The 27,932-nt window shown below is 44.0% G+C and overlaps 2 protein-coding genes across 4 annotated transcripts in view; one reads left to right on the top strand and one right to left on the bottom strand.

Annotated features, from left to right (window-relative positions):
* The first annotated feature begins 53 nt into the window (after nucleotides 1–53).
* On the top strand, nucleotides 54–16,420 carry LOC144596455 (uncharacterized). The gene is made up of 5 exons (XM_078404724.1): nucleotides 54–304; nucleotides 7,168–7,242; nucleotides 11,436–11,475; nucleotides 14,632–14,721; nucleotides 16,111–16,420. Exons 1-4 carry the CDS (start codon nucleotides 137–139, stop codon nucleotides 14,688–14,690), a joined length of 342 nt encoding a protein of 113 aa, XP_078260850.1. The 5' UTR covers nucleotides 54–136; the 3' UTR covers nucleotides 14,691–14,721; nucleotides 16,111–16,420.
* The window catches only part of LOC144596453 (uncharacterized), a 133,660-nt gene continuing 117,487 nt past the window's right edge, over nucleotides 11,760–27,932 (bottom strand). For all 3 annotated transcript variants that reach the window (XM_078404719.1, XM_078404722.1, XM_078404720.1), the window contains 4 exons: nucleotides 24,548–24,605; nucleotides 16,818–16,978; nucleotides 15,907–16,018; nucleotides 11,760–15,196 (listed from right to left, as the gene is read on the bottom strand). In XM_078404719.1, coding sequence (XP_078260845.1) covers nucleotides 15,146–15,196; nucleotides 15,907–16,018; nucleotides 16,818–16,978; nucleotides 24,548–24,605 — 382 coding nt within the window. In that variant the 3' untranslated portion in view covers nucleotides 11,760–15,145. The remainder of the gene's footprint in view (nucleotides 15,197–15,906; nucleotides 16,019–16,817; nucleotides 16,979–24,547; nucleotides 24,606–27,932) is intronic.

The following is a 27,932-nucleotide window of genomic DNA, read 5'->3' as shown; positions in this document are numbered from 1 at the left end:
ATTGATGGAGTGGATTGATGACTCTGGTCACTGGGGGGGGGGCTTGGCGGCAAGTTCGATAGTGGCGGCGTGCGGCTTGGTGGCCTGTTGAGAGTTTGCAGCGCTTTAGAGAAGTTCCCGCAAGAAATACGCAGTAATGTCTGCGAAGAAAAAGGGGCGGGAAATGCGCGAGAAGGCTGTCAGGAGAGCGGCGGATGGAACGGCTGCAACGGCTGCGAGCGGGGCCGGGCCCGGGCCCGGGGCGGCAACGGCACCAACGGCACCAACGGCAACGGGAGAGGAGGGGGAGCGCGAGCTGCTGAGGGTGGGGAGAGGATGCGCGCGGCCCCGGGCTCGCGCTCACTTTGCAACGACGTTGGTGGGGGGGGGGGGGGGGGGGGGGAGTGAGTGAGGGGGAGGGGAGAGCGGGGAAGGAGAGGGGAAGGGAGAGTAAGAGGGAGAGGAGTGGGGGAGGAGAGGGAGGGGAGGAGGGACTGGGGAGGGGTGGAGGGAGGAGGGAGGTGACTGAGAAGGGGAAGGGGAGGGAGGAGGGAGGAGGGAGGGGACTGGGGGAGCAGGTGGAGGGAAGGGACTGGGGAGGAGGTGGGAGTGGAGGGGAGGGGCCTGGGAGGAGGAGTGAGGTGAGGAGGAGAGAGGGGAAGTGGGGAGGGGAGGAGGAAGTGGGGGAGGAGGTGAGAGTAGGTGGGAGGAGATCAGCCATGATCACATTGAATGGCGTTGCTGGCTCGAAGGGCCGAATGGCCTCCTCCTGCACCTTATTGTCTATTGAGGTGGTAGGAGAGTGGGGGGTGGGAGGAGGAGGGGGGGTAGAGGCAGTGGAGGAGTGGGAATGGGAGGAGGAGGGAGGAGGGAGGGGATTGAAGGGGGAGCGGAGTGAGGGAGGAGACTGGGGGTGGAGGGAGGGGAAGTGGGGGAGGAGGGAGGGACTGGGGAGGGACGGGGAAGTGGGGGGATGATGGAGGGGGGTGAAGGGGAGGGGAGTGAGGGAGGAGACTGGGGAGGAGGGAGGGGAGTTGGGGAAGGAGAAGGAGAGGAGGAGGGAGGGGAGTGAGGGAGGAGATTGGGGAGGGGAAGTGGGGAGGGAGGGGACTGGGGAGCAGGTGGAGGGAGGGAACTGGGGGAGGAAGTGGGAGGGGAGGGGAATGGGAGGGAGGAGAGCAGAGTGGGGAGGGGAGGAGGAGGGAGGGGAGTGGGGGAGGAGGTGAGAGTAGGGGTGGGAGGAGATGAGAGTAGGGAGGGGAGTGGGAGGGGAGGAGGAGGGAGTGGAGGAGGGAGTGGAGTGATTGGGGAGGAGGCAGCGGAGGAGTGGGAATGGGAGGAGGAGGGAGGGAGGGAGGGGAGAGGTAGGGGAGTGGGAGAGGAGGACTGGGGAGGGGAAGAGGAGGGGTGTGTGGGGGAGGGGTGATGTTAGGGTGGGGGACTGGGGGAGTGAGTGAGGGAGGGGCGTGGGGGAGTGACGGAGGGGATTGGGAGAGGAGGAGGGGTATGGGGGAGTGTGTGGAGGGGAGGGGGAGTGTGTGGAGGGGAGAGGGGGAGTGTGGAGGGGAGAGGGGGATTGTGGAGGGGAGAGGGGTGTGGGGCGGGTGTAGGGGATTGTGTGTGGGAAGAGGGACGGGGATAAATGGAGGGATATGGAGTGAGTGAGAGGTGGAAGGGGCGGAGTGGAGTTTAGTGGGGAGTGTGAGTGTGTGGGGTGGAGTCTTGGATGCAGAGAGGCTGGCGATAATGCCGAAGGTCTGCGTTTTATAACTTGACAGAAAATCGCACCTTTTTTAGCCATTATAGTGGAAGGTCGAAGTGTCATTCTGCTATTTGGCAAAGTTTGCGGATGATACGAAAATACGTGGAGGGGCAGGTCTTGAGAAAGCAGGGACTCTGCAGAAGGACTTGGACAGGTTGGGAGAGTGGGCAGAGAAGTGGCAGATGGAATATCGTGTAACAAAGTGGAATCATGCATTTTGGTAGTAGGAATAAAGGCGTAGACTATTTTCTAAATGGGGCGTGAATCCAGAAATTGGAGGTGCAAAGGGACTTGGGAGTGCTGGTGCAGGATTCCCAAAATGTTAATCTGCAAGTCGAATCGGTAGTAAAGAAAGCAAACTCAATGATAGCATTTATTTCAAGAGGGCTTGAATACTAAACCGGGGATGTAATGTTGAGGCTCTATAAGGTGCTGGTAAGGCCGCACTTGGAATATTGTGGGCACTTTTGGGCACCATATCTGAAGAAGGATGTGCTGGCTCTGGAGAGGGTCCAGAGGAGGTTTACAAGACTGATCCCAGGAATAAGTAGGTTAACCTATGACGAGTGTTTGTTGGCACTGGGCCTGTATTCGCTGGAGTTTAGAAGAATGAGGGGGGGACCTCATTGAAACATGCAGAATAGTGAAAGGCTTGGATGTGGAGAGGATGTTTCCACCAGTGGGAGAGTCTGGGGCTAGAGGTCATAGCCTCAGAATTAAAGGATGTTCTTTTAGGAAGGAGATGAGGAGAAATTTCTTTTGTTAGAGGGTGGTGAATCTGTGGAATTCTTTACCACAGAGGCTGTGAAGGCCAAGTCAATGGATATTTATAAGGCAGAGATAGATAGATTCTTAATTAGTGCAGGTGTCAGAGATTATGGAGTGAGAACAAATCAGGCAAGAGAATATTTGATAAATGATAGGGCACCAAGAAGTGTGTAAAGGTATAATGGAAAGATAGACATGACCCGAAACGTCACCCATTCCTTCTATCCAGAGATGCTGCCTGTCCCGCTGAGTTACTCCAGCATTTTGTGTCTGCAATGTAAACCAGCATCTGCAGTTTGTTCCTACACGGAGGTATAATGGAATCTTGGACTGAGACTTCACAAATGCATGAAAGTAGCAGGACCATTCAGTGGTTGAGAAGGAAAACAGGATGGTTTTTGTCTCTATTCGGGTAATATTTGTCTCTATTACTTCGGGTATAGAATGCAAAAGTAGGGCAGTCAAGCTAGAACTGTATGAAATGTTATTGGGCCACAACTACTACTACTAGAGCAGTAGTAGTACTGAGCAGTACTGAGGTAGACACAAAATGCTGGAGTAACTCAGCGGGACAGGCAGCATCTCCAGAGAGAAGGAATGGGTGACGATTCGGGTCAAGACCCTTCTTCAGACCTGAGCTTTACAGGTAGAATCTGATGGCACTAGAGGGGGCACAGGGTACATTTCTGAGGATGTGGTTTTGTAAACGCAAGGAATAACTCCCGAGAATGGCAAAGGAACCTGAGGGGATATTTGGTTACATAAAATCATGAAAAGTCTTAACTGATTCAGGTTAGTTTGTTGTTGTATACACCAGGGTGCAATTAAATTCCTTGTTCATACAAAGCTCACAGAGTAAGCTCTATAGTAATGACCAATATAACAATAAATACAATGAGGAGTGCAAAGCACAATGGTACAAGATTGTACTGCAGACTCTAGTAGTAAAAATAACCGAATAACGGAGGTAGGGTTAAGAGTAAGAGTATGTGGCAGTGCCTCCAGGAAGAGGGTAAGGCATTCAAGATAGAGCAAGGAAGAGATGTTCTTAAATCTGGCTTTCACGTTCTGGGACTCTATTCCTTGGAGCAAAGGAGGATGAGGGGTGATCTTATAGAGGAGTATAAAATCATGAGAGGAATATATCGGGTAGATGCAGAGTCTCTTGCCCAGAGTAGGTGAATCGAGGACCAGAAGACATACGTTTAAGGTGAAGGGGAAAAGATTTACTAGGAATCTGAGGGGTAACATTTTCACACAAAGGGTTGTGGGTGTACGGAACAAGCTGCCAGAGGAGGTAGTTGAGGCAGGGACTATCCCAACGTTTAAGAAACAGTCAGACAGGTACATGGATATGACAAGTTTGGAGGGATATGGACTAAACGAGTGCAGGTGGGACTAGTGTAGCTGGGACATTTTGGTCGGTGTGGGCAAGTTGGGCCGAAAGGCCTGTTTCCATGCTGTATCACCTTATAACTAAAATTCCAGCATCTTAAGTTTTTTGAGTCGCTTACTTTGTTTTGTATAGCTGTGTTATTCTTGCAGACTGAAGTAGACAATAGACAATAGGTGCAGGAGTAGGCCATTCTGCCCTTCGAGCCAACATCACCATTCAATGTGATCATGGCTGATCATTCTCAATCAGTACCCCGTTCCTGCCTTCTCCCCATACCCCCTGACTCCGCTATCCTCAAGAGGTCTATCTAGCTCTCTCTTGAAAGCATTCAGAGAACTGGCCTCCACTGCCTTCTGAGGCAGAGAATTCCACAGATTTACAACTCTCTGACTGAAAAAGTTTTTCCTCATCTCTGTTCTAAATGGCCTACCCCTTATTCTTAAACTGTGGCCCCTGGTTCTGGACTCCCCCAACATTGGGAACATGTTTCCTGCCTCTAACGTGTCCAACCCTTTAATAATCTTATATGTTTCAATAAGATCCCCTCTCATCCTTCTAAATTCCGGTCTATATAAGCCTAGTCGCTCCAGTCTTTCAACATACGACAGTCCTGCCATTCCGGGAATTAACCTAGTAAACCTATGCTGCACGCCCTCAATAGCAAGAATATCCTTCCTCAAATTTGGAGATCAAAACTCCACACAGTACTCCAGGTGCGGTCTCGCTAGGGCCCTGTACAACTGTAGAAGGACCTCTTTGGTCCTATACTCAACTCCTCTTGTTATGAAGGCCAATATTCCATTGGCTTTCTTCACTGCCTGCTGTACCTGCATGCTTCCTTTCAGTGACTGGTGCACTAGGACACCCAGATCTCGTTGTACATCCCCTTTTCCTAACTTGACACCATTCAGATAATAATCTGCCTTCCTATTCTTACCACCAAAGTGGATAACCTCACACTTATCCACATTAAACTGCATCTGCCATGCATCTGCCCACTCACACAGCCTGTCCAAGTCACCCTCCAACCTTGTAGCATCTTCCTCACAGTTCACACTGCCCCCCAGCTTTGTGTCATCTGCAAATTTGCTAATGTTACTTTTAATCCCTTCATCCAAGTCATTAATGTACATTGTAAATAGCTGCGGTCCCAGCACCGAGCCTTGCGGTAGCCCACTAGTCACTGCCTGCCATTCTGAAAGGGACCCATTTATCCCCACTCTTTGCTTTCTGTCTGCCAACTAATTTTCTATCCATATCAGTACACTACCCCCAATACCATGCTCTCTAATTTTGCACACTAATCTATGTGGGACCATGTCGAAGGCTTTCTGAAAGTCAAGGTACACTACATCCACCTGCTCTCCCCAGCCAATTTTCCTAGTTACATCCTCAAAAAGTTCCAGAAGATTAGTCAAGCATGATTTCCCCTTCGTAAATCCATGCTGACTCGGAACGATCCTGTTACTGCTATCCAAATGCTCCGCAATTTCGTCTTTTATAATTGACTCCAGCATCTTCCCCACCACTGATGTCAGACTAACTGGTCTATAATTTCCTGTTTTCTCTCTCCCTCCTTTCTTAAAAAGTGGGATAACATTAGCTACCCTCAAATCCACAGGAACTGATCCTGAATCTATAGAACATTGGAAAATGATCACCAATGCGTCCATAATTTGTAGAGCCACCTCCTTAAGTACCCTGGGATGCAGACCATCAGGCCCTGGGGATTTATCAGCCTTCAGTTCCATCAATCTACCCAACACCATTTCCTGCCTAATGTGAATTTCCTTCAGTTCCTCTGTCATCCTAGGATCTCTGGCCACTAGAACATCTGGGAGATTGTTTGTATCTTCCTTAGTGAAGACAGATCCAAAGTACCGGTTCAACTCGTCTGCCATTTCCTTGTTCCCCGTAATAAATTCCCCTGTTTCTGTCTTCAAGGGACCCACATTTGCCTTAACTATTTTTTTCCTCTTCACATACCTAAAGAAGCTTTTACTATCCTCCTTTATATTATTGGCCAGCTTGCCTTCGTACCTCATCTTTTCTTCCCGTATTGCCTTTTTAGTTATATTCTGTTGCTCTTTAAAAGAGTCCCAATCCTCTGGCTTTCTGCTCTTCTTTGCTATGTTATACTTATTCTCTTTTATTTTTATGCTGTCCTGACTTCCCTTGTCAGCCACGGGTGCCTCTTACTCCCCTTAGAATCTTTCCACCTCTTTGGGATGAATTGATCCTGCAACTTCTGCATTATTCCCAGGAATACCTGCCATTGCTGTTCCACCGTCTTCCCTGCTAGGGTCTCCTTCCAGTCAAATCTGGCCAGCTCCTGCCTCATGCCTCTGTAATCCCCTTTGCTATACTGTAATACTGACACTTCCGATTTTTCCTTCTCCCTCTCGATTTGTAGATTAAAACATCATATTATGATCACTGCCTCCTAATGGCTCTTTTACCTAGAGTTCCCTTCTCAAATCAGGTTCATTACTCAACACTAAATCCACAATTGCCTTCTCCCTGGTAGGCTCCAGTACAAGCTGTTATAAGAATCCATCTCGGAGGCACTCCACAAACTCCCTTTCCTGGGGTCCAGTACCAACCTGATTTTCCCAGTCTACCTGCATGTTGAAATCTCCCATAACCACCGTAGCATTACATTTTCGACATGCCAATTTTAGCTCTTGATTCAACTTGCACCCTATGTCGAGCCTACTGTTTGGGGGCCTGTAGATAACTCCCATTAGGGTCGTTTTATCCTTACAATTTCTCATTTCTATCCATACTGATTCTATATCTCCTGATTCTATGTCACCCCTTGCAAGGGAGTGAATATCATTACTTACCAACAGAGCAACCCACCCCCTCTGCCCACCTGTCTGTCTTTTCGATAGGTTGTATACCCCTGAATATTCAGTTCCTAGCACTTTGTCCTCTTGTAGCCATGTTTCTGTAATTCCCACAACGTCTTACTTGCCAATGTCTAACTAAGCCTCAAGCTCATCCACTTTATTTTTTATACTTTGCGCATTTAAATACAACACTTTAACTTCGGTATTCACCTCCCCTCTCACCATTGGCCCTGACCTTACTCTCTTATTCCATCTAGAACTTTCCTTCCCATTTATTCTAGAGTCCTTTGCAATTTCTCCTGTATTTGCTTCCCCTTTAACTCCATCTTCATATTCCCAATTTGTCAACTGCTGTTATTCGATGGCTTGTATTAAGATGATTGTTAACAGGGCTTTGTTTTTATTTTTAGCATGAGTTGATGAATTTACAGCAAATGAACTTATCGCTCCAAGCTGTCCTCCATATGGTTGTCTCTTTCAAAAAGGTACGTGTCAGAAATATTGTGATAGAATATACCATATTTAGTTCGATATCTGCTTAATATTAAAATCTGTAGTTTTTTTCCTGAATTCTACTTTTAAATCCATTTTGAATCGGTCACATTTAACTATTATGTTGCCCACTTGTGTCCAACTGATCTGTGCTGACATGATTGCCATTATGCCATTTGCTGCCATTAGGCTATTAAAAACTGCAACCTCAAATAACTTCTGAACTAAATAGACTATTATTGCATTATTATGGAGTTTTTTTTATGTCAGTGTATATATTTTTTATTGTATTGTTTACAGTGTACTATGCTTCCATATTCTGTTGCGCTGCTGCAAGTAAGAATTTCATTGTTCTAACATAGAAAATAGGTGCAGGAGGAGACCATTTGGCCCTTCGAGCCAGCACCGCCATTCATTGTGATCATGGCTGATCATCCACAATCAGTAACCCATGCCTGCCTTCTCCCCATATCCCTTGATTCCGCTAGCCCCGAGAGTTCTATCTCTCTTTTAAATTCATCCAGTGGATTGGCCTCTACTGCCTTCTGTGGCAGAGAATTCCACAAATTCACAACTCTCTGGGTGAAAAAAATCTGGGACATATGACAATAAAATTCTCTTGACTCTCTTGACTAGTTGCCCAAGACTGAAGGCAGAGAGTAATTGATTACGCTATGTGAATTGCTATTGGTATGATAATGTGAACCTAGGCCAGTTCATCTTTGGTGAAAACTCCTTGGAATAAATTAATATAGTGGTCAGCATGATAAATAAGTAAATTCTGAAAGATGGAATTGTCAATAATTTACAAAACATTAGCCAAAGGGAAAATCAAGGCCTTGTTGCAATGAGCATGGTCAAAGAACAATGTATAAAATGAATAAAATATATTACAGCAGCATGTAACTCTTTTTGGAATGATTTCAAATTCATTGCCGAAAAGCTTTAAATCTTATCAAATTTTGAGAGCAACATCCAGTGTGTTGATGAGAGGTGGCAGTTAGGGGGGAGACGGTCGAGGGGATTGTGGAGAGAATAAAATGGGATTAGTGTAAATGGGTGCTTGTTAGTTGGCAGTGACTCTGGGACAAGGGACCTATTTCGTGCTGTATCACTATGATTTTCAAGAGAGTATTTTTAATGTGGAGGGAAATGTGCAGGTTATGGTCTCATAGCCCTGCTGCCCCTTTCATCCTTGGTAATAAAGGTGGCGCATAGGTGAGTACACATTTTTTGTAGATGCCAGCACTATGCTCTGGTTGGATGTAATCTATATACTAATACTCTCGTTTGTTTGTTTGTTACTGAACTACAGCCAAAACGGTACACGATAGCGCGACAATTTTAGGCCCACCTTACTCACCGTCATCCCTTTGGTGCTAATGGAAGAAGTTTCATTGAAATCGGTGTTATATTTTTAAAGTTATTCACATTTTAAAATTTAAATCTATCTCCTAGGGGAGGGTGGAGGGAGAGGGGAGGAGGGAGGATAAGGGGGGTTGAAGGGGAGAGAGGGGAGCGAGGGAGGGGGAGGAGAGGGTGCTGCACCAATGCAGGAGAGGTTTGGGCCTAACGGGTCCGCTTGGTCTAACACCAATTATAACGGTTGTGTTGTCTGAATAGCATTGCGATTCTTATTTGTTGGAGATGTATTCAATCTGGCAAATGGATAGTATTCTGTCGCATTCCCAAATTTTGAATTGTAAATGGCAGAAAGATCTTAGGTAGGCAGGAGGTGAGTCGCATACGGCAGCTCGCATGACCTCTGCTGCTCTTGTAACGTGGGCCTCTGTGGCTGAAACCATAGTTCCCAACGGTGGTGATCGCGAAGAAGCCAAGAGACTAAATTGCAGAAATTATTAAGGGGCGGCATGTTGCCACAGCTGATGGTGTCAAAGACCCTGGTTTGGAGTTTGCATCTTTTCCCCGTGACCGCGTGAATTTCCTCTGGACGCACCCACTTCCCAAAGACTTGCCTATGTTAATTGACAATAGACAATAGACAATAGACAATAGGTGCAGGAGTAGGCCATTCAGCCCTTCGAGCCAGCACCGCCATTCAATGCGATCATGGCTGATCACTCAATCAGTACCCCGTTCCTGCCTTCTCCCCATACCCCCTCACTCCGCTATCCTCAAGAGCTCTATCCAGCTCTCTCTTGAAAGCATCCAACGAACTGGCCTCCACTGCCTTCTGAGGCAGAGAATTCCACACCTTCACCACCCTCTGACTGAAAAAGTTCTTCCTCATCTCCGTTCTAAATGGCCTACCCCTTATTCTCAAACTGTGGCCCCTTGTTCTGGACTCCCCTAACATTGGGAACATGTTATCTGCCTCTAATGTGTCCAATCCCCTAATTATCTTATATGTTTCAATAAGATCCCCCCATATCCTTCTAAATTCCAGTGTATACAAGCCCAATCGCTCCAGCCTTTCAACATACGACAGTCCCGCCATTCCGGGAATTAACCTAGTGAACCTACGCTGCACGCCCTCCATAGCAAGAATATCCTTCCTCAAATTTGGAGACCAAAACTGCACACAGTACTCCAGGTGCGGTCTCACCAGGGCCCGGTACAACTGTAGAAGGACCTCTTTGCTCCTATACTCAACTCCTCTTGTTACGAAGGCCAACATTCCATTGGCTTTCTTCACTGCCTGCTGTACCTGCATGCTTCCTTTCATTGACTGATGCACTAGGACACCCAGATCTCGTTGAACTCCCCCTCCTCCTAACTTGACACCATTCAGATAATAATCTGCCTTTCTATTCTTACTTCCAAAGTGAATAACCTCACACTTATCTACATTAAACTGCATCTGCCATGTATCCGCCCACTCACACAACCTGTCCAAGTCACCCTGCAGCCTTATTGCATCTTCCTCACAATTCACACTACCCCCCAACTTAGTATCATCTGCAAATTTGCTAATGGTACTTTTAATCCCTTCGTCTAAGTCATTAATGTATATCGTAAATAGCTGGGGTCCCAGCACCGAACCTTGCGGTACCCCACTGGTCACTGCCTGCCATTCCGAAAGGGACCCATTTATCCCCACTCTTTGCTTTCTGTCTGTCAACCAATTTTCTATCCATGTCAGTACCCTACCCCCAATACCATGTGCCCTAATTTTGCCCACTAATCTCCTATGTGGGACCTTGTCGAAGGCTTTCTGAAAGTCGAGGTACACCACATCCACTGACTCTCCCTTGTCAATTTTCCTAGTTACATCCTCAAAAAATTCCAGTAGATTTGTCAAGCATGATTTCCCCTTCGTAAATCCATGCTGACTCGGAATGATCCCGTTACTGCTATCCAAATGCTCAGCAATTTCGTCTTTTATAATTGACTCCAGCATCTTCCCCACCACTGATGTCAGACTAACTGGTCTATAATTCCCCGTTTTCTCTCTCCCTCCTTTCTTAAAAAGTGGGATAACATTTGCTATCCTCCAATCCACAGGAACTGATCCTGAATCTATAGAACATTGAAAAATGATCTCCAATGCTTCCACTATTTCTAGAGCCACCTCCTTAAGTACTCTGGGATGCAGACCATCAGGCCCTGGGGATTTATCAGCCTTCAGTCCCATCAGTCTACCCAAAACCATTTCCTGCCTAATGTGGATTTCCTTCAGTTCCTCCATCACCCTAGGTTCTCCGGCCCTTAGAACATTTGGGAGATTGTGTGTATCTTCCTCAGTGAAGACAGATCCAAAGTAACGGTTTAACTCGTCTGCCATTTCTTTGTTCCCCATAATAAATTCCCCTGCTTCTGTCTTCAAGGGACCCACATTTGCCTTGACTATTTTTTTCCTCTTCACGTACCTAAAAAAACTTTTGCTATCCTCCTTTATATTATTGGCTAGTTTACCCTCGTACCTCATCTTTTCTCCCCGTATTGCCTTTTTAGTTAACTTGACCACTATAAATTGTGCCTGGTGTGCAGGGCTGTGGATAAGAAAGTGGGACAACATAGAACTAGGCTGTACAGGTGATCAATGGTTGGTGTTGAGTCGCTGGGACGAAAGGCTTGTTTCCAAGCTGCAAAACTGAATTCTCTACGGTGAGACCATGGACAATTTTTAGATTTTAGTGCTATGAAACCTTTCGCTGGTTCTTGCTAAACGTAGGCTACAAACGTTCAGATGCATGACAACAATTTTATTTATTTATTTATTTAGACAATTGAAGAGGTTATCCAGAATTCTGATCATCTTGCAGGTTAGTCCTACCATACTCTTCTGTCCTTGTGAGGAGTGACCAATGTCCAGATGGATCTTTGTATCTAACATAACATGCTATCCAGTGAGTGATTATAGCAAGCCCACTTTCTGTAACAATTAGTAAACATTCAATATGATTTCCGTCTACTGAGTTTTGGCTATTGTTTAGTTATTCTGGTGTACAAATGGAATAATGAGTCTGCAAGCAAGTGTGTCGTTGCCAATCAACTGGACTCTTGACAACTTGTATCTGTTTTCCAGTCACAATTTATTTACGTACACAATGAGAGCACAGTTCCAGTTACTGTACTCTGAAATGCCACTCAGAACGGTCGACTTTTTATACAGATTTTGACCCTTGAAATCGTGTGCACTTTCTAATTTCTTGTCATCAATAACAATACGTTCTCAAAACATTAATATACAAATGCAATAACACTAATACAAGTAAAACTACATGCTATTTAATTTGCAATATCAAGAACCTTGTAGTGTGAGTTAAGGAATACCCATCCCAAACATTGTGGTGTGCATCAAGGAATACCTATCAGGAACATTGATGTGCGTCAATGAACGCCTAAAGGTTGTTGTGCTGCACAGCTATTCTAATCTTTGCCATACTGCAGCTTCCACAAGTGCACTAATCATGAGGATAACTAGCTGTACAATCTGCAGAAAGCTTTTCCGTACATTGTGGTCGTAACTAAATGCTTGTCACCTAGCTATGATCATAGAATTGTTTTGGTATTTAAGGCATCAAAGCCTTGCCAGATCCTTGTGGAGGAATCCTATTAGTCTTGGTTCCGAGCTGGATATCTGGTTACTTAATCTAAATATGTTGCGATCTTGCACATCTCTGCCAAATCTCTTAACTACCTTTCCTCCAGGATAACAGCCTCCAGCCAAATCATACCCCTTGGACATTCTGCTAAATCTTTATTGGACTTCACATTCTTAAAGATAGACACAAAGTGCTGGAGCAACTCAGCGGGTCAGGCAGCATTGCTGGAGAAAATGGATGGGTGACGTTTCGGGTCAGGACCCTTGTTTAGACTGTAGAGATTCCCAATACACTGTTGTGCATCAATCCTTGAAAATGCATATGCACCCATATTCATCTGTTAATGAATGTCTTGTATAATTGCCATGTATTCTATATTTTCTTTCCCCATTCATTCTGGAAACGCGTGTCACTTCACACTTCTGTATATTATATTGAATCTACCCATTCAGACAGCCCACCTGTGCCGTCTTGATCTATTATATTCCTCCCAACTGTTGCCACTTTCAGGGTTGAACATTTTAGTCAAACATGATTTGCCCTTAACAAATCCATGCTATCCTCTTATTAACTCGAAAAATACATCTAATCATGTCCTGATACAAAGGTCATTTTTCCCACTGCCAATGTCCAGGCGAGCAATCTTATCAGTTCCATTCCAGAGTCTGAAGAAGGGTACAGACCCAAAGCATCGACTGTTCATTTTCCTTCACAGATGCTGCTTGAGTTCCTCCAGCACTTTGTCTTTTGCTCAGGGTTTTGGCATCAACAGTCTCTTGTCCGTCTCTTTCTCTGGTCCCATTCCCTCCCTCCTTATTTCTCTGTACGCTTGCAACACATTCCCTCTCGCACATGTCCATGTCGGTACTTTTGCCAGTTAACCTAAACAATTGGGTAGGTTACCACAGCCAGTCCCAAAGATGTGCTGGAGGAAACCAGAGCAGAGGAAGGAAATCCATATGGTTGCAGAGATGATGCCATAAACTCTGCAGAGATGGCATCTTGGGTCATGATCAAACCTCAGTCTCTGGAACTGTGGGGCAGTAATGCTAACGTCCACACCTCTGCTGCACTTTTGATAGTTAATGATACTGTTTCATCATTATTCTCTCAAAGCTTCTCCAAAACTAAAGTAAATCTGAGTGATCCATAATTACGTAGTATAGCTGCATTCCTTCTTGAACAAGGATTTTTGCTATTTTCTGGATACCAAGCACCTTCCCTGGGTGCAAGGAATATTGAAAGACTATTTCACAGCCTTCAGCAACCAAAATTATTCCCCATTCTCAGAATCCCATTCTGATCAGGGGATTTGATGATGAAGCATAACCAGCTCAGCTTTTGAGTGCCTCCTCCTCATAACTTTTTATCTTGTCTTGCCAATTCTGATATTCCTATTTTAAATTCTCACAAGTTCATAATACTTCAGAGTTTTCAAATAGAATGTATAATGGTAATTTTATTCCTGCCTTCTGCAACTCTGACTGTTGGGTCTTGAGTTCTTTCTATCCCAAATTGTCAGTTCTAATGTGAACCACAACTCTGGATGTCTCAGAGTCCTTTTTACCCTGGATAAATGGATGCAATGCTTCACCCAGCACTTATTTTGGCTGTTGGGGAAATGCTAAGTTGTCCACCTAACTCCCCAACAGACTTGAGGGGCTGAATGGCCTAATTCTGCTCCTATCACTTATGACTTTATGACCCCAGCTGCCTCTCGAGTTTGGAATTTCTTGGAATTGCACACGGAATTGTCCCTCCATAATGCTTGGAACCTCTTCCCTTTAAAAAAAGGACTTGTAATGTGTATCTTTACTTAAGCAACTCTCCATCTTGGTTTAATTTTACATCTTTGACCAGCTTAACGTAGGGAGCAGCATCTCCATTGTCCTGATTGCATTCCTGAGTTAAACATGATTCAAAGCTCAACTACTGAGATGCTTCGCTTCTGGGGAGTGTGGGAGGTGGGAAGGAAAGTGTGTGTAATAAACGCAATTGAATAAACTGCTCTTTATGCTTTTATCTTTTGTTGGGAGCTTTCTACAAGGTCAGCGACGAGCACTTTTCAAAGATCAAGCTATCTTTGTGAGCTTTCGGGAGGAGACAATATTAAAATACCATGATCGTTTTTTTGCATGATTTTCCTGACCCTGCAAGAATAGAATCTCAATCTAATCCAGTGTTAATTGACCCTGGGACATCGTGCTCTGAAGCCACTGAATTATATAATTAACCTTTTTTTAAATACCCAAATTCATCTAATTCTGACTTCAGACCTTGCATCAATATTTAAAGTTGACATTAAGTGAAGAAATAACAACAATGAATGGGGTTAAGTATTGACACATTATTGCAATTTATTGACTTTTATAGAGTTGAATGAAGGATGGTCAACTTTCTTCGGTATGCAGAGATCAAGAATACCAAACTAAATGCTGAAATCCAAAGTTCTCACTTTCAGATGTAGGTAATATCTTGTATATTAATGTTGTATTTACATATTTTGAGAACATTGTAACTTCAAATGATTACCCCATTGACTATTCTTGCAGTTAATCTGATAAATATTGATATTTTAATGTCTTAAATTTTGATTACATCTATGGAATAAGTTGGTGTGACAGTAAACTTGGTCTTAGGCCATTGGCCAAGATTGTATATTTCTAGGTATAAAGCACAATTGATTGGATTTCTGAACTGTTTGCATTAACTGACACATGTTAGTTGTATGAACCTAAAGCAATGGGTTTAAGCCACTGCTAATATATTAGTCGTAATCCATAAAGTAATTATAGCATCACTTAATTCATCAATTTCCTTAAGTACTTTAAAGAGTTGATGTTGTCAAATCATGCTTGGCGGATCTGTTTTAACTTCCTGGAATCACTCATTCCTCAGTTACATAATTTGTCCAGAGGCTGCTGGGACGTTTTGCTACCTGTGGGGAGAAAATATATGTATTAAAAACAATTGGCTAACACAGTTATTTTATCCTTTGGGAACTTTATTCAAGGTCAGTGACAAGCACTTTTCAAAGATCAAGCCATCTATGGTGTGAGCTTTCAGGAAGAGAGGGGAAAAGTACCATTCTCATTTTCTGACATGATTTTCCTGACTCTGCAAGATTGAAATCCCAATTTGGTCCGATGCTGAGTGACTGTGCAAAATTATGCCCTGGTGTTTATTAACAAAACTGCTGGAGGAACTCATTTTTCTTCAGAGATGCTGACTGACATGCTGAGTTACTCCAGTCTTTTGTCTATCTGCTGGAGAGAAAGGAATTGTTGATGTTTTGGGTTTGCCAATTCCTTTCCTCCCCATTGATGCTGCTCAACCTGCTGAGTTCCCCTAGCAGTTTATATATTTTTTTTCTCTCTCCAGATTCCAGCATCTCCATGCGCTGGAGTTACCTGACTGACAAAAAAGGCTAGGACTTGATGAGTACTGTTAGCTTGCCACTGACCTTTGCTAATTAAAATTAACCTTTTAAGAATGATTCTCTCAGCGGGCTATTCCTGAATCTTTACGTTAGGCAGAACAAGTACCACCCAGAACTCGTCATGGATATTTGAAATGTATAACTCAAATATTTTATATTTGGCATTCTTCATCAATAGAATTTTGTCCATTGTTTAGTAATACACTTACCAAAATATTGCTTTTTGGGAGAATGTCATCAATGTTTAAGGGTACAAAACAGCTCACGGGGTTTTCAGTATTCTGATTCCGGCCTTGTGGTTTAAGATATTTACGTACAATTCTGTGGATAAAAGTTACAAGACAGAATAACTAACATGTTGACTGGAACAGCATAAACTGCTTGGATATAACAGATTTAACTTTGGTTTTCAGAAAGCACATATGAAACATGAGTGAGGACACCAGCAGTGCCCTCCAGATATAAAGATGATCCCACTCATTTGCTAGATTCTTATCTACAAAGTGGACTTTGACAAGGGCTACTTGCAATCGTGTACCTGAATCTGAATTGTGCCAGAAAGTGGGGGGATTCTTGAATGACCATTGCAATATGTGAATATTATCTCTGTATTTGCAATGGCAGAAGCCTGCTGTGGTAATAAGAGTTCAATATACCATTGTCCATATTCCTAATGACTGTAAATGGATGACTGTCAATCTCAAATTAAATATCAACATTGTGCTGACATTGTTTGTCTTTCTGTCTGTGCTATTACATGCCCATCGAGCAATTTCAACTGGACGAAGAAATGTGGCTCACTATCCTGTTATCCAAGTGGTCAATAAATGCAGAGGCCCACACGCACATTATCAATGTTTACACACTGTGTCACTTTGCAGGAGCACCACTTGATGTGAGTCTGAAAGTTTGATCATATAAAAACCAGGCTGACAGCACTGTGGTGCTGTCCTTTTGGAGACATTCAACAGATGTTATTTATCTCATGCTCAAAATGACAGCCCATATTTCTAGTATGTGTTTTTCTTCTTAAACCACCTAAAGGTATAATCAGAGCTCCATATTCTGTTCCGGATCCATGCTGAGTTGTGAAAGGAAAGGTGAAGGTTGGCTCACTTACTCGGCTTTCATTCCCTCTGATGCATCCTGATCGTGAGACTCAAAACTCCTTGGGTTTGGCTTCTCACAGATTTTAAGTTCATTGCGAGATGGAAACGAGTTATTTCTTTTCCTTCCGCTTTGGATATCCTTTTCTGTTATATAATTCTCATGACAAAACACCTGGAACAAAGATAGGTTTTTCTGAATGGTGTTGGAATATGACCTTTACAACAGCATTGATGACCAATAAAGACATGTTTTTCTTTAATGGTTCCAAGCATTGTGTTGGTAGATATTTCATTTTTTCATGAATGCATCACTGAATGCTAGGACAAAATGAAGTATTTTTCTGGGGAATGTGCAGTGCAGAAAATATAAAATTTGTGAACCTGCCAATTTCATGCTAATAATCTGATAACCAAATTAGCCCTCCATTTTCAGGGAGTTTTTGTTTAGGTCACTAGTATAGATAAAATTTCAAGATTTTCAGGTGACACTGTATTACAGAATGTTGGGCTGGATGGTGTTAGAAGGAATGCAAAGGATTGGAAATAAACTGGAAGACGAGGTTTTTAAATGGCAATTGAATTTGAGTTTGAGATGATGTCTTGTAGATATTGGAAGAAGCAGGCTACCTATTCAGACGGATCTTGAGGCACACATTTACAAATCAATGGAAGTAATCTGAACAAGCCATCACAAATGCAAACAAAGGATAAAAGAGCATGGGTAAAAGAAACAGCTTTTTCAAGGAGAGGGAGGAAGCAATGTATAAAGAATCTGCGAGGCAATTCCAGAGAATAGTGCCGTGAAAGAGAAGTAAGATAAAGCAACAATTGGAGAGATTTGGGGGGGGGGGGGGAAATGGATGAGAACTGTCATGTTTTACGTACCAAAAAGCAGCACAACTCTGCAAGCTTTAGTTTAGTTTAGAGATACATCTAGGAAACAGGCACTTCGGCTACCACGTCCTTCCTGAATATCGATCACTTGTTCACACTTAGTTCTATGTAATCTCATGCACTCCCATCAGGAAATATTTTAAAAATATATATAGACTAATTAACCTATAAACCCGCATGTCCTTTTGGGATGTGGGAGGAAACCAGAGCACCAGGAGGAAGCCCCCTACTCAGGAAGAATGTGCAAACTCCACACAGACAGCATCCAAGGTCAGGATCGAACCTGGGTTCCTGGTGCTGTGAGGCAGCAGCAGCAGCCCTACCAGCTGTGCTACTGTGCTGCCCATTGTAATGACAAAGCTGAACTCGAATTGGCACTTGTTGGAACACAGAAGAAGAAGTTATTTATTGAAAGTAAAACAATGGACATCAACCAGTAGTGCATTGAAGAGGTGAAGTCCAGCGGTATCGAAGTCAGGTGAGGACTTGTACTCGCTGGAGTTTAGAAGAATGAGGGGAGATTCCTTCATTGAAACGTACAGAATAGTGAAAGGCTTGGATAGAGTGGAGGAAAGAAAACTGCAGATGGTGGTTTAAATCGAAGGTAGACACAAAATGCTGGATTAACTCAGCGGGGCAGGCAACATCTCCAGAGGGAAGGAATGGGTGAATGTTTCGAGTCGAGACCCTTCTTCAAACTAACGATATGGAGAGTGCATATGGAGAGGATGTTTCCGCCAATGGGAGAGTCTAGGACCAGAAGAATTATTTGCCACAGAAGGCTGTGGAGGCTACATCAGTGGATATTTTTAAGACAGATAGATTATTGATTAGTACAGGTGTCAGAGGTTATGGGGAGAAGGCTGGAGAATGGGGTTAGGAGGTAGAGATAGATCAGCCATGATCGAATGGTGGAGTAGACTTGATGGGCTGAATGGCCTAATTCTGCTCCGATCACTTATGACTTCTGCAGCAAATCAGCTGATATAAGATGAAAGTAATGTAGGTGCTGATGCGAAAATGGGACTGGATTTATTATTATGGTTGCAACTTGCTTCTGATTTGTATATTACTATTGCAGTGTCCCAGCCCCAGGACTGCAGTTGTCCTTGGCCCAACCATCCTCACTATTACATTAATTAACTTATTTTCATCGTTAAGAGTCAGAAGTTTGGATGTTTCCTGATGATTGCACAATATCCAATTCTATGCATAGCTTCACGGCAATGGAAGCAGCCTATGCCTGCACGCTGCCAGACCAAGGCAATACTGGGGGCTGTGTTGGTATCGCAGTTAACATTGACACAAAACGTAGAGGGGTATCGCTGATTAGAAACTTAATTGGATCCAGAACATAAATACTGTGGCTATTGTTGGAGCCAGATTAGATCAGAGGCTGAATGTCCCACACCAAGTGAAACACCGAAAAACCTTTCAACCAACTACACAGCTCAACGCTGGGGCATGATGGAATACTCTCTATGTGCCTGGATGAATGCAGTTCCAACACCACTCAAGCGTTTGGCACATTGGCCTTCATCAGTCAGAGTATAGAGTATAGAAGTTGGGAGGCCATGTTGCAGTTGAATAAGACGTTGGTGAGACCGAATTTAGAGTATTGTGTTCAGTTATGGGCACCATGTTTTGGAAAGATGTTGTCAAGCTGTCACGCTATGAAAACAGAGAGGATGAGACGGAGTTTCTTCCCACAGGCCATCAGGACTGTTAACTCTCATATCACCAGGGACTAATTTAATTTACTGTATTATTATTTTTTTGTGTTAACATTTTTTTTCTATTCTGTTTTGTAGTTTAGCACAATCCGCAGGCGTTGCCACTTTCATTTCACTGCACATCTTGTATATGTATGTGACAAATAAACTTGACTTGACTTGAAGCTTGAAAGGGTTCAGAAAAGATTTACAAGGATGTTGCCAGGACTAGAGGGTGTGAGCTATAGGGAGAGGTTGAGTAGGCTGGGTCTCTATTCCTTGGTGCGCAGGAGGATGAGGGGTGATCTTATAGAGTATACAAAATCATAAGAGGTTTAGATCGGGTAGATGCCCAGAGTCTCTTGCCCTGATTGGGAAATCGAGAACCAGAGGACATACAGTAGGTTCAATGTGTAGTGGGAAAGATTTAATAGGAATCTGAGGGGTAGGGTTTTCACACAAGGGTGGTGGGTGTGTGGAACAAGCTGCCAGATGAGGTAGTTGAGGCTGGGACTATCCCAACAATTAAGAAACAGACAGGTACATGGATAGGACAGGTTAGGAGGGATACGGACCAAGCGCAGGAAGGTGGGACTAGTGTAGCTGGGACATGTTGGCCGGTGTGGGCAAGTTGGGCTGAAGGGCCTGTTTCGACACTATCACTCTATGACTCTATGACTCTTAGCAGCTCAACATAATACCAGAAATGTAGTTGACCTGGTTGAAGCCCCATCTACCACCCTAAACGTTCATTGCCCATGCCATGGTTACAGTGGGGCTGCGGTGTCTGTTGTCTACAAAATGCACTCCTGTTACTTCCCCGGACTACTCTGTCAGCACCGCCAGAACCCACCACGCTTACAGCAAGAAGGACTAGGGCTTTGGGTGCATGGGACCAGCACTGGTTATAGGTTAGGACGTTATCTTTAAACCTAGGGCTGAATTTGTAGCGAGCAGTGAACCATCTGCATTTGCTGATGACCGTTTGGGGAAAGATTATAATCTTCCCAGCAGGAAATCCTAATGAACGCCAGAATGTATCTGCAGTGCGGCTCTGCATATTGAAAGTGCCCTCTGTGTCACGATGAGATCGCATGGGGTGGTCAGACAGGCTCCGTCTCTAATGCGACGAACAGAACACATACAACTGGCTAAAGCATAGCCCTGCCTTAGTCAGATGGTAAGAGCTCTTGTCTGTGTGCCCTATAGAACCCTTTGTTGAATCCATCAGGAGGGATGAGAGCATAGGAGGGGTGACATTTCCGGGCAGTGGGGTCACTCGGATCGAAACCTTCCTGAACGTGGGCGACGTTGCATCTTCTACACAGATCCATGAGTAGTCGGCAGATTGATCAGCACCTGCAATCAGTTTGAATAGACATTGAGAGCCAGAGTCAATCGCAGAAAGAGTGAGGCCGTGCTCGTCAGCAACCTCGTTTATAGTTTTAGTTTTAGAGACACAGCGCAGAAACAGGCCCTTCGGCCCACGTGATCGCGGGGAGAACGTACAAACTGCGTACAGACAGCACCCGTAGTCAGGATTGAACCCGGGTCTCTGGTGCTGCAAGCGCTGTAAGGCAGCAACTCTACCGCTGCGCCACCGAGCCGCTCTGACTGGCCTTCTGTCCCCTTCACCATCAGATCTGACAACCTGAAGGTGCTGGGGATCTGGTTCGGAGGGGCTGAGGTGTTCCACAAGAATTGGCTGGAGCAGATCGCCACCGTCAAACGAAAATTGGAGCCGTGAAAGCAGCGCTCCCTCTCGATAATGGAAAGAAATGTGGTCATCAGGTGTGAGATGCTCTCGGGACTGCTGTACTTGCTGCAAATGTGGCCCGTCTGTCACTCCTCTGCCTCAGCGATCACCTGTGTCATCATCTAGTTAATCCGGGGATCAAAGATGGAGCTGGTCCAACAGGTCACCCTGCACAAGTCTGCAGACAACGGGGGAAAACGCGTGCCCAATGTCGCCTTCCTGAAGGACGCCTTCATGTGTGGCTGCATCAGGCTGTGCGGAGAGGCAAAGCATGTGGGCACCAAATGTCATTACCTGCTGAGGTTCTGCTTGCTCCCGGTTTTGGGATAATTGGGTCTGGCTCTAATGCCGTGCAATGTGCCTGTCAGCTGGACATTGCCGCACCACTTGTCCTTGTGCAAAAGTTCTTCCGGACCAACACCATTGTCCATCAGTCCATCGGGCAGTGGTTGAGGCAGGTACTATCGCAACGTTTCAGAAACATTTACAGAGGTACATGAATAGGATAGGTTTAGAGGAATACTAGACCAAGTGGACCCGTTGGGCCCAAACCTCTCCTGCATTCGTGCAGCACCCTCTCCCCCCTCCTCTCCCCCCCTCCCCTCCCTCCCCCTCCCTCCTTCACTCCCCCCTCCCCTCCCTTCCCCCCTTCCCGTCCCCCACACTCCATCCCCCTCAACCCCCCTTATCCTCCCCTCACTCCCTCCCTCCCTCCCTCCATCCCTAGGAGATAGATTTAAACTTTAAAATCTGAATAACTTAAAAAATATAACACCAATTTCAATGAAACTTCCTCCAAAGGAACGACGTTGAGTAAGGTGGGCCTAAAATTGCCACGCTATCGTGTACCGTTTTGGCTGTAGTTCAGGAACAAACAAACAAACAAACCAGAGTTTTAGTATATAGATGGGGCAAACACAGGCAGGTGGGATTAGTGTAGATGGGACATGTTTGTCTGTGCAAGTTGAGCTGGTGGGCCTGTTTCCACGCTGCATGACTATTATTCGGTGGCTCTCAGAGCCAACGCCAAGGCTCTGTGGGGGAGGACCGCAGTCTAGGGTCCTTCTGCTATTGATCATTGATGGGCAGAGACCGGTGGGAACACCTCTCAAGCAAGGGGAGGTATATCACCCCGGTGGGCAACATGAGTGACAATAGACAATAGACAATAGGTGCAGGAGGAGGCCAATCGGCCCTTCGAACCAGCACCGCCATTCAATGTGATCATGGCTGATCATTCTCAATCAGTACCCCGTTCCTGCCTTCTCCCCATACCCCCTGACTCCGCTATCCTTAAGAGCTCTATCTAGCTCTCTCTTGAAAGCATTCAGAGAATTGGCCTCCACTGCCCTCTGAGGCAGAGAATTCCACAGATTCACAACTCTCTGACTGAAAAAGTTTTTCCTCATCTCCGTTCTAAATGGCCTACCCCTTATTCTTAAACTGTGGCCCCTTGTTCTGGACTCCCCCAACATTGGGAACATGTTTCCTGCCTCTAACGTGTCCAATCCCTTAATAATCTTATATGTTTCGATAAGATCCCCTCTCATCCTTCTAAATTCCTGTGTATACAAGCCTAGTCACTCCAGTCTTTCAACATATGACAGTCCCGCCATTCCGGGAATTAACCTAGTAAACCTACGCTGCACGCCCTCAATAGCAAGAATATCCTTCCTCAAATTTGGAGACCAAAACTGCACACAGTACTCCAGGTGCGGTCTCACTAGGGCCCTAGTGTTTAAAGATAGCTGCAAACACTACTGAGTATGAAGGCTGCTGAATGTATCGACACCAAGAATGTCTAAAGCATTCTTGCAAAGTGTTTATTTTGTACAAATTTTATATTCAGAATCAAGTTGATTTTTGGAGAGAAAAAACTCTTCAAAAAAACAATGCAAGGAACAATGCTGTTTGTCACATATTCATAAACAACTTTTAAAAGTGAAAATACAAAAGCAATTAAAAAAATTAAGAAATATTCTGGGGGAGTTAAGAGTATTTTTGCACAAGGAAAGCTTATAAAAGCAATAAAAGGTATTTCTAAAAGTCTTATGTGTAGTAGGAAGGAACTGCAGATGCTGTTTTAAACTGAAGATAGACACAAAATGCTGGAGTAACTAAGCAGGGCAGGCTGCTGAGTTACTCTAGCATTTTGTGTCTAAAAGACATGATAGTTTAAAAAGACCTTGTCCAGGTTTCTCGTTGCCATTCCCTTTTCAAATTAAGGAGAAAACACTAGTTGCATTCCTTCCTGCCATAGTAAGATTCAATGGCAGGCTAAGCTGTAAATATAAAGCATTTTTCCAGTTCCCACTGCCGCGAGGAGTCCAGATTCCCAGCAGCAAAGCACAGACAACAACGTAGGGACTTTTATATGCACTAATACACAGGGTGATATGAAATAAGGTGGATGTAAAGAGGTTGGTTCCACATGTGGAAGTATATCACCATGTCCCAAGTCAAGATTGCCATCGATAAACCCGGTAGAGTTCAAGAGATATTGTTTTACTCAGAGAATATATAAGAATATGGAATTTGCTACCAAATACAGCAATTGAACTTAATTAGACACAAAAAGCTGGGGTAACTCAGCGGTTCAGGCAACATCTCTGGAGAAAAAGAATAGGTGACATTTCGAGTTGAGAAACTTTTTCAGGCTGAAGGTCTAAAAAAGGTCTCGACCAAAGGAGGTAGTTGAGGCTGGGACTATCCCATCGTTTAAGAAACAGTTAGACAGGTACATAGATAGGACAGATTTGGAGGGATATGGACCAAGCGCAGGCAAGTGGGACTAGTGTAGTTGGGACATTGTTGGCCGGTGTGGGCGAGTTGGGCCGAAGGGCCTGTTTCCACACTGAATCACTCTATGACTCTATGACCCGAAACGTCACCTATTCCTTTTTCTCCAGAGATGCTGCCTGACCCGCTGAGTTACTCCTGGTTTTTGTGTCTATCTTCAGTTTAAACCAGCATCTGCAGTTCCTTCCGACACACGAGACATATTTGAGCTGAGTAATTCATACTCTTGAAAAAGAGTTAGGGAAAATATTATTATCTATTGTTTTAAAGATTTATTAGCTCTTTATTATACTTAACATTTTACAGAATAAAAATTGTTGAAAGTTGCAAATGAAATCTGATGTTGCAATGATGAGATAATGGTCAATAATCAGCATTAGTATGTATAGCTGTGTTATTTGTGGTCATGTAATTAACATAGAACAATTAGTTAGTGATAAGATCACTGTTCACAGCTCCATTTCAATTGCCATGGCACAGACAGCCATTATTAATGGTTTCATGCAAATGAAATATATATCTGAGTGTTATGGGTGTGGATGTGATCAGACGAACACCACAATGTGCTTTAATTACTTACAAAATCTTGAACAGTGGGTTCTTTGAACTCTGCGAAGTGGCCACTCCTCTGAAGCAGTCTGCCCAATATAGCACCAAACAGAGAAAAGCAAATGTGAAGTAAAACTGAGGTGGTCATCACTTACTGAACAGAAAAGCGATAGAAATCATAATCAGTTAACCAAGGGTTTCTGATGCTCATGTATTGAATTTTCGTTTAGTTGCTCTTGGCCATTTAAAACTTACCGTCAGCTATGGACACCAATAACAACTTTTAGAGATTTATAATGCACTTTGAACATTGCAAAGCAAATGCCAACAATCTAGTAGGCGTCAGTTTAACCTTGCATTTTTTAAATGTGTAGCATAGCTTAGAGTAAAACATTCTGATGAATTAAAAATACAAATGCACACCAACATACACTTTGCACTAAAATGAATAAAAACAAAATAGAAATGCATTCCAGAACAGATGTAAAACACAAGAATCTATATTTACTTTGTAACTATACACTTATCTAGCATTTTTAATTATGTGAGGATACAAAGGCACTTTGAAGGAGTGTAATCAAACTACTATTGACACCAAACAAAGGAAAAAAATCATGATGTGTAGGAAGGAAATGCAGATGCTGGTTTAAACCGAAGATAGATACAAAAAGCTGGAATAACTCAGCGGGTCAGACAGCATCTCTGGAGTAAAGGAATACGTGACATTTCGGGTCGAGACCCTTCCTCAGACTCATGATGTTGGTCTGAATTGTGGGTGGTGGGAATGAATGGAGCTGCTGGTGTTCAGCCAGTGTACTGAACCAAGTCCTCAATTTTTGCACCAACAGGATTTAATGAGAGATTTGTGAAATTGCATCTGTCAGCTTGTCAGAGTCTACATGGATCCTGGTGCAGGATCTGAAACCACACGGACTTAAATAGGAATCATAAGATACAGATTTGGGAAGCAAGTACTATTTTTTTAAAATCCATTAATATTTTCATTTTATTTCTAAGTGTTTAACAATTTAACTCAATTCATAGAGTCACAGAGTGATACAGTGTGGAAACAGGGCCTTCGGCCCAACTTGACCACACTGGCCACCATGTTCCAGCCACACTAGTCCCATCTGCCCGCATTTGGTCCATATCCCTCCAAACCTGTCCTATCCATGTACCTGTCTAACTGTTTCTTAAATGTTGGGATAATCCCTGCCTCAACTTACCTCCTCTGGCAGCTTGTTCCATACACCCACCACCCATTGTGTGAAAAGGTTACCCCCCAGATTCCTATTAAATCTTTTCCCCTTCACCTTAAACCTATGTTCTCTGGTCCTCGATTCCCCTACTCTGGGCAAGAGATTCTGTGCGTCTACCCGATCTATTCTTCTCATGATCTTATACAATTCACGGGGCGGCATGGTAGTGCAGCGGTAGAGTTGCTGCCTTACAGCGAATGCAGCGCCGGAAGACTCAGGTTCGATCCTGACTACGGGCGCCGTCTGTACGGAGTTTGTACGTTCTCCCCGTGACCTGCGTGGGTTTTCTCCGAGATCTTCGGTTTCCTCCCACACTCCAAAGACGTACAGGTATGTAGGTTAATTGGCTGGGTAAAATGTAAAAATTGTCCTTAGTGTGTGTAGAGGGGATCGCTGGGCGGTGCGGACTCGGTGGGCCGAAGGGCCTGTTTCCGCGCTGTATCTCTAAATCTAAATCTAAATCTAAAAAAGATCACCCCTCATCCAAATATTTGTTGGAGACAATTAAAATCTGCGCTTACAAAATTAACTTTTTTTTAAAGAACTAGAAAAGTTTCGGAACAGTAATGGAAAGCAATTCTGAAGATAATCTTTTAATCTAAGCACTTCTCACTGACGATGTTGCCGAGTCTGCTGAGTATTTCGTAACATTCTGTGATTTTTATTGCTAACCAATATATAGCAATGCATTTTAGCAATTTTATAGCATTGCTTACTGCAAAATCAAAAACTCACCTCACATAACAAGGTATAACATTATCAGGGTGTTTTACCGTGGTAATGGTCCCAAAGCAGTGCCCCTTGTGGAATGACAAAGTATCACGGATAACAACAATGGGTTTCAATCTCACATATACCTACTCCAGCAGCTGCTGTCAGTTTTGCAATGTAACTACCATGATTACTGAGGCCTTCCAAAATTATTACAGTCCCAAAATACAACCTATTTTCTTTGAGCTAATGACATACCTCAACTAGTGAAATTGCATTACATTTTACTTCCGGAAGATTTCAATTAAAATCTCAAATAAAATGGGCACAACTCTTGGATTTGGGTATCTGAACAGATGATTCTCTTGACACAGAATTAAAGGACCCTTAACGAAAGGAACTGAAGTGAATAAATTGACATCAAATGGAATGATGGTGAGCTTGATTCACTTCAACAAAGCCTACATTTACATTTCAGTCAGGAGAACAAACTTTCTTCTGTATTGTCATTTCCATGTCCATTTCAACTGATAAAAGGGAATGGGAAAATGACCTTGGCTCTAATTAGTACAACAAAGGCCGCATTTCTCTTTTAAAGCCAAACAACTAGCTTGGCCCAATTCAAATGCTAATAAAGAGTGAACTGAATTGGTGGCTGGCTTTCTCGCGCAGACGGGGAAATTCCATTTTGCTGAGACCCATTCATACATGTGGCTGCAGGACATAGTAGAATTTCTCCATCAAGTACTGTTAGTGTCTATTTTAAAACATGAACCAAATCAACTTCTGTTGAAGATTGTTTCACAATTCATTGCACATGGAAGATGGACACAAAATGCTGGAGTAACTCAGCGGGGGGACAGGCAGCATCTCTGGATAGTAGGAATGGGTGATGTTTCAAGCATTCCTTCTCTCCAGAGATGCTGCCTGTCCCGCTGAGTTACTCCAGCATTTTGTGTCTACGGTGTATACCAGCATCTGCAGTTCATTCCTACAATTCTCTACCTCAGAATGCAGTGGAGGCCAATTCTCTGAATGCATTCAAGAGAGAGCTAGATAAAGCTCAAGGATAGCGGAGTCAGGGGGTATGGGGAGAAGGCAGGAACGGGGTACTGATTGAGAATGATCAGCCATGATCACATTGAATGGCGGTGCTAGCTCGAAGGGACGAATGGCCTCCTCCTGCACCTATTGTCTATTGTCTATTGTCTATTTCATTGCACATGGAGACAAGTTTAAGATGCCAGTACATCGGGACTAATATACTGAATTTTCTTTAAAATTAAAATATAGACTCACTGTATATATGATATATGATCAGTTCAGTTCAGTTTAGTTTATCGTCACGTGTACCGAGATACAGTGAGAAGCTTTTGTTGCGTGCTAACTAGTCAGCAGAAAGACAATATATGATTACAATCGAGCCATTTACAGTGTATAGATACA

The sequence above is a fragment of the Rhinoraja longicauda genome, chromosome 9 (assembly GCF_053455715.1).
Source record: "Rhinoraja longicauda isolate Sanriku21f chromosome 9, sRhiLon1.1, whole genome shotgun sequence".
NCBI lineage: Eukaryota > Metazoa > Chordata > Chondrichthyes > Rajiformes > Arhynchobatidae > Rhinoraja > Rhinoraja longicauda.
Note: the sequence above shows the minus strand (reverse complement) of the source record. Positions and strands in the feature narration are given on the sequence as shown.